Source organism: Artemia franciscana, chromosome 17 (assembly GCF_032884065.1).
Source record: "Artemia franciscana chromosome 17, ASM3288406v1, whole genome shotgun sequence".
NCBI lineage: Eukaryota > Metazoa > Arthropoda > Branchiopoda > Anostraca > Artemiidae > Artemia > Artemia franciscana.
In genome coordinates this window covers 22,361,183-22,367,356 of record NC_088879.1, presented here as the reverse complement: position 1 = coordinate 22,367,356, position 6,174 = coordinate 22,361,183, and the positions used below count along the sequence as shown (strand labels likewise).

General features: G+C 33.1%; 1 protein-coding gene across 2 annotated transcripts in view; it reads left to right on the top strand.

Moving 5' to 3' along the window:
- Positions 1-1,562: 1,562 nt before the first annotated feature.
- Positions 1,563-6,174, top strand: part of LOC136038006 (guanine deaminase-like) — an 86,661-nt gene continuing 82,049 nt past the window's right edge. Inside the window, exon 1 of one of the 2 annotated variants that reach the window (XM_065720926.1) lies at positions 1,563-1,670. In XM_065720926.1, coding sequence (XP_065576998.1) covers positions 1,668-1,670 — 3 coding nt within the window. In that variant the 5' untranslated portion in view covers positions 1,563-1,667. Of the gene's footprint in view, positions 1,671-4,957; positions 4,994-6,174 lie in introns of those variants that run through there. The other variant, XM_065720925.1, reaches the window with a different exon arrangement.

The following is a 6,174-nucleotide window of genomic DNA, read 5'->3' as shown; positions in this document are numbered from 1 at the left end:
TTCTTAGTGACTATCATGCTTATTAATGTCCAGTATTTTAAAGTTAATCTTCTTTAATTTGTCTTTAATTGCCATGGCCCTAGGGCTTAAATACAATAAAACCTACTTATATCCATTGATTTTCATTAAATAGATAGTAGCTCTGTGTTTCCTAGCTTCAGTAAATTTAAATGTAATTGTGAGACCAGGGATTACAAAGTAGGTGAAAACTTGCAAATGAACCTCTGGTATCAATAAAAATTTGTAAGAAATGGATATTAATTTAAAGATTAAAAAAACTGTTAGAAAACAAAGAAGACAAATGAATAAACAAAAGTACCCCTTTACAACCATTTAATGAATTGTCACAAATATAGGTCACCCTTAAGATTGAAATGAACAAAGCTTCAATTATGAATCCATTTTCCTTTAAACAGACTGAAGGGGCAAACCTCCAAGCTTTGACAAATTCAATCTCACTTTTGGGCATTCTCACCTTTCCTTTTCAAAGGAAACTTTCTTTGGATGTTTCCCATCCAACTAAAAACAACACGGACAACATCAGGTACAAGTGACCTTCTACTTAGCCTACATACCAAAGGGAAAAGCATGCATCTCTATACTATAATTTACCTCCAACCTGCCTAATCTGCAAATATATAGCCAAAATTATGTAGTTCCAATGTATTCTGTCACCTGTTACCTTTTCCCCCATTCTTGCTTTGTTACAGTTGCTTCAATTAACAGGGAGTTAAAGGTTGAGGGATAGATTGGCAGAATCAATGGGAAACATGTAACTTCAGCTATATATATTTTTGAAGGTCATCAAAGATCAGAGCCCTCTAGAGCAAGAATGAGTAGAGATGTGTACTTAGAAATACCTTCCCAGGACATACTTTAGCCTGTAGACCCATCCCTGAAAGTTTCATTTTCCTAACCTAACCCCTTTCAGTGATAGCAAGAAGTCAATCAACTAGAATTTTACTGGATAAAATTACCATCCTTTGGAATAGACTCTGAATAATCTACCCTAGCCTACTTCTTCAATAGGATTAAAGACAGTCTCAGAATAATGATTTGACAGCCCATAAATCCTCAACTTATCTGTAATACTTCACCTAGGCCTGTTTACCATGTGGCAATTTAATGGAGCCTCAATGTTACCTGGAAGAAGTCAATCCTTAAAATGATTCCAAATGGCAATTTAAGGTAATAATTATGCCTGGATATGCCAGAAAACATGGAAATCTTTAAATTAAATAATAAATTTTTCATTGATTTAACCTACTTGCTAATAGATAGCCTACTACTCAGGGTGTCCTTTAATGTTGATCCCAAAATATTGTGATTTACTAACCTGGCTCAGATCCCTCTTTCTTTTGCAAAATCACTGTCCCACCTTCTTCCAAGCAAATAACTTGATATTCTATTACTTCTTTCTTGTCCATATTTATTTTTTGTTGAATGAGATTTTTGTTGAAGAAGGTGAATTATGTACTTACTGCGCTAACCATTCTTTTGAGCACGGTAAGAAAATCACTTACTGCGGTTACTGCCGGCAGTAACTATTCTCGTTCCCAGCGGGTTGGGCAGTAACCATTTTCCCACTAGGAACGGAAATAGTAACCATTCGGTTACTACAGTAAGTCCCTGGAACACACCCAAAGGCACCACTTTTGTTTACAAATATGGTGAGTTATTGAGCTTCATTTTTTCTTTTTTGGGTGGGTTGCACTAAAATAGATATAAGTTATAAAGTTATTGCAATATTAGATAAAGTTACTACTAAGCTACTTGAGCAATTATTTCAGAGCTGGGTAGTCTAATACAATTTGTGTGGCCAGAAGTTTAATTGTAAGATTGCAAATTGTGATTTTCATTTTTCTCCTTTTAGTCATTCCATTCAAGATGATTTGGATATTTTTTTATTGGGATAGATTGTCTCAATGCTATGAAAAGGGAAAATATTTCAATTGCACAGGATAGGAAAATTTCAGTTAGCTAATCAATTTAAAATCCTAAATTAGCAAAAGAAGGGTTTACTTCGCTAAAAAATCACTTGTATACAGTGATTTTTTAAAAATCACTGTATAAATAGAGTTCTTTGAACTCCAATTATACAGCCCTGTTTTTGGCCCCCTTAAAATGCTTCTCAAATAAAAGGAATTGCATTTTAAGAGCTAAAGCCAGTGTAAAAGAAACTGATAATTGAAAATTAAGGTAAATCTTGTTTTGTCAAAATTTTAATAGCTTTGGTATAGACCTTTTGAGTAAGCAATTTTCTAAGACTTAAAATCAGAAAAGGGTTAACATAGAAGCTTGGCAGTTCCTTCCCAGAGTATGTTTTTGACCCTGGATTAATTACTGAGTTTCATTCTTGTAACCTATTCCCTTTCCAAGATAGTGAAAATTTGCTAAACTAGAGTTTTACCTATTTTTTGCCCTGGATTCATTACTGGAAGTTCTATTTTCCTGACCTAACCCATTTCTAAGGTAGCAAACAGTAGCCAAACTAGAGTTTGACCTGAAAATTTATCCATAGCCCTATAGGGTAAGGCTGAAATGTAAATAGTTCTGATGAAGATGCAACACATCTTGAAGCATCTAGTAAGAATAGTAATTGGATTAAAAATGCTTTGTGACCACTAGGGTCTTGCTTCATCAAGGTTTTATCTCCAGCCCCAAATTACCAAGCTAAGGTCAAGCCTAGGGCATCAAAAGGATGAAACAAACATTTCCAAGTATCTACACAAGTCTTCAAAAGCAAATTCAAACTCTTGACTTGCTGTCTTAAGGCCTATATGAATCAAATTGCAGGATATAACCCAACATTCATCCAAATAGCCCTAATATAAAAAAACAAAGTCAAAGCTTACTTTTGCATGGCTAGAATTCTATTTGTCAGCTTATAATTCTTATTTTATATAAGCTTATTTATAGCCTACCAATTCTTATTTTTGAAGTCTGCCTGAAAAGTTCAACCAATAATTATAAATGGTAGAAACCTGTGTTTAAAAAACAATAACAGTTCTGGTTAAATCAGTCAATTGTTTCATGCAAAAACAGCAGTTGAGCTCAACCACACTGAGTGGTTGAGCTCAGACAGTCTCTTTGGTTGATGCAAAAAAAGGCCTTTAGCCCTTTTACTTTTGACTCACTCTCTGATATAGACAAAACTACTGAGTTGTTTTTTCCTTATTTATCTTGAATCTGCTCAGATTTCTTGCAGTAAATCTTTTGATATTAGGAGCTAAATTATAAGAGGATATACATTGAGTTCTGTGCTCTGTGTTCAGGTATGGTCAACTAGACTCTTGGCTGACAGTGATATTTTGTGGTGTTTGAGGTGGTGTTTATCTTCTTAATGGATATTTATCTTAACTATGAAGAATAAACTGTTCTTCTTCTATGAAATTGTCATTTTATACAATTGATCTCTAAAGGCACACGTAGCTTTTTTCAGCACCAGTATACCAAATCGTCATCCATTTAAATTGGGGCATATGGGGGACAACTTCTCAGTTCATATATCTAGTAATTTCTGTTGGTTTTGGGTTTGAGTTGAATATTGGTTTTATTTTTGGCATATTATACCTTTATTCATTTTTCATTAAGTCTAATATCTGTTTCCTTTAACTTTTAGTTTATTGTTCATTATAATTTTAATTAGATTTTTTTTGCTCTATTCAAGACATTACTTTGCTCTTTACTTTTGCTATGAAAAAATTTGTCTTTTCTTATTCAATTTCTGTTTATTTTTTTAGTTCAAATCTGTAAAAATTAAAAAGATAGAAGAAAAGCTAAGAAAATGTCTTATAGATAATAATTGAGTAATTGATGATTTTATTTGTAGACCCTAATTGAATGAGCAATTAATGTTTACAAGTATAGGACAAAGTTAAAAAGAAAAATCAAATCCAAATCTTTGCAAAAGCAAATTTCAGAATTAATAATTTTTTTTAGCTGCCTTGTAAGCAAAAAGTAAATGAATAAAATCTTTTATTAATTTTCAAAGTAAATATTTTGGGATGTTTTTATGCCAAGAATTATTTCAACACTAGCTGTTGGTGTGGCGCAAAAAAACAGTACAAATTTCATCCTTCTTTTAAAAAAAGGAACAATTTAACAATGCAGTTTACTGCTTTTTGCATAAACTTGTAGAATAATCTAAATTATCATTAAGATCAAGAAGAACCAGCAATTTATAGGTATTTTGAGCCCTTTTAATTTCAACGTAAGATACCAGATTACCCGGTTAGTTAGAATAAAAGAAATTAAAACTTAACCACTTTAAATTAGAACTGAAATTTAAATTGGTTATTGATTTTCATACTACAATACTTTTGTTATAAAGTATTCAAAATGCCAAGAGGAAATGGGTCGTCCATCATTTGCTTTTGACATCTAGAAATGTCCTAAAGCTTTTAAATTATTTTTTTTATTCATCCCACTCTCAAGTTTTTGTGGCCATTCTTCCTGTATAAACAAAATTATATATTGTGAGCACATAGTATTTTTGCTTCTTTGGTGGAAAATATCCTAACTTGAATGTTTCTTGTTTTTGTGCAAACAAAGAAATTTTCGCTCTTCACATTGAAAAAGTTAAGTTGAAGCACATTTTGAGAGTAATGAAAATTCACTATGCATGTAAAATATCACGGCGAGTGGAAGTCTTATGTCTGAATCACACCATGCTCATGTCTGAATAAAAAAAAATGCCAAGTCTTAACAATTCCTTAAACATTTTTTTGGTTTTAACGTCAGATGTGTATTTCAGAAGTAGAAATTTAATAGTAAAATAAATTTTTTTGAAAGATTGTAACACCGTTCATTCTTGCCCATCAATTTCTATTTGTAATACTATGTCTTTTTGTCTGCTGTCAGATCTGCATTACAGATAGAAAAAATACTTTTCCAGGCTTCCATCTTTTCTAGATTCGAAAAATTATCTCCAAATTTGACTATTGCTGGTCAATAAACATTGGTTAGCACAATGACCCCCATTACAAGCCTTGTAAGTTTCAACTTCACACACCAGGTCGTTTTTAAGATATTGGTGATATGCCTTTTGGACATTCTGCATGCAGATGGTGTGTTGTGATTCAATTCCCCCCTACCCCCAATATTTCTGAAAATTTCACCTGGATACCCTTAGCCATAATTATAATTGTAGTGACAGTAATAGGAGTAGTAGTACTTGTAGGACTAGTGTGGTATTAACAGTAGTAACACTAGCACTAGTAGTAGCAGCAGTATTGACATGTTGCCGTTTGGTCAGTTGAACTCCTCCCCTCGCCATCAAGCCCTGGAAGTTTCAGTCACTGCTATGATATTGCTGATATGCTTATTTGATAACCTTTATGTCCGAAGTATATTTTAATTTAGTAAACTCTCCTCAACAGTTTCTGAAATTTAAATCTTAATGCTCTTACCATTAGTAGTAGTTACAATAGAAGTAGTAGTTTTAGCAGTAGTAGTATTAGTAGTGCCATGTGCATATTGCTTTTTGGTTAATTGATCTTTCGCTTTAAGTATTTTCTGAAAGTTCCAACTTAATTTCCTAATCCATTCCTGAGATACGCGCTCTCGACAATCTCCATACACATAATGCGTTTTGATTTGGTTCAAATTTTGCCTCTATATTCTCTCAAATTTTTACTATAGTATTATGCCATGCTGCCTACAATATTGCTTATACGCCCATTTGAAAAGTAGCAAGCATATAGTTTTGTTGCTTAACTGAAACTCCAGCTAAAAGTTCCCTAAAAGTTTCACTTTAATACCCTTAGCATCATTAGTTACAGCAATCGTAGTAGTTGCATTGATAGTATACACATAGTACCTTCTGGTTAGTTCGAAATCAGCCACAACATACCCTGTAAAGTCCAACTTATTAATGCAAGCTGTTCTCAAGATGTAGGTGTTGGACACTTTTTACAATCTATATTCTCATAGGTCGTTTGATTTAGTACAATATCCGCCTAAACATTCCCTGAAAGCTTCATCTTACTACCCTTAGCTTGCATTGCAGCAATAGTTGCAGTTGGAGTAGTAGCAATAGTAGTAGTATGCACACAACATTTTTGGTTTTTTTAAGCACCCCCCTCAACACAAGCTGAAGCTTTAAACTTAATACCATAAACCGCTCCTAAACATTGTTGATACATGCTCTTGACAACCTGTGTGCACATAGTG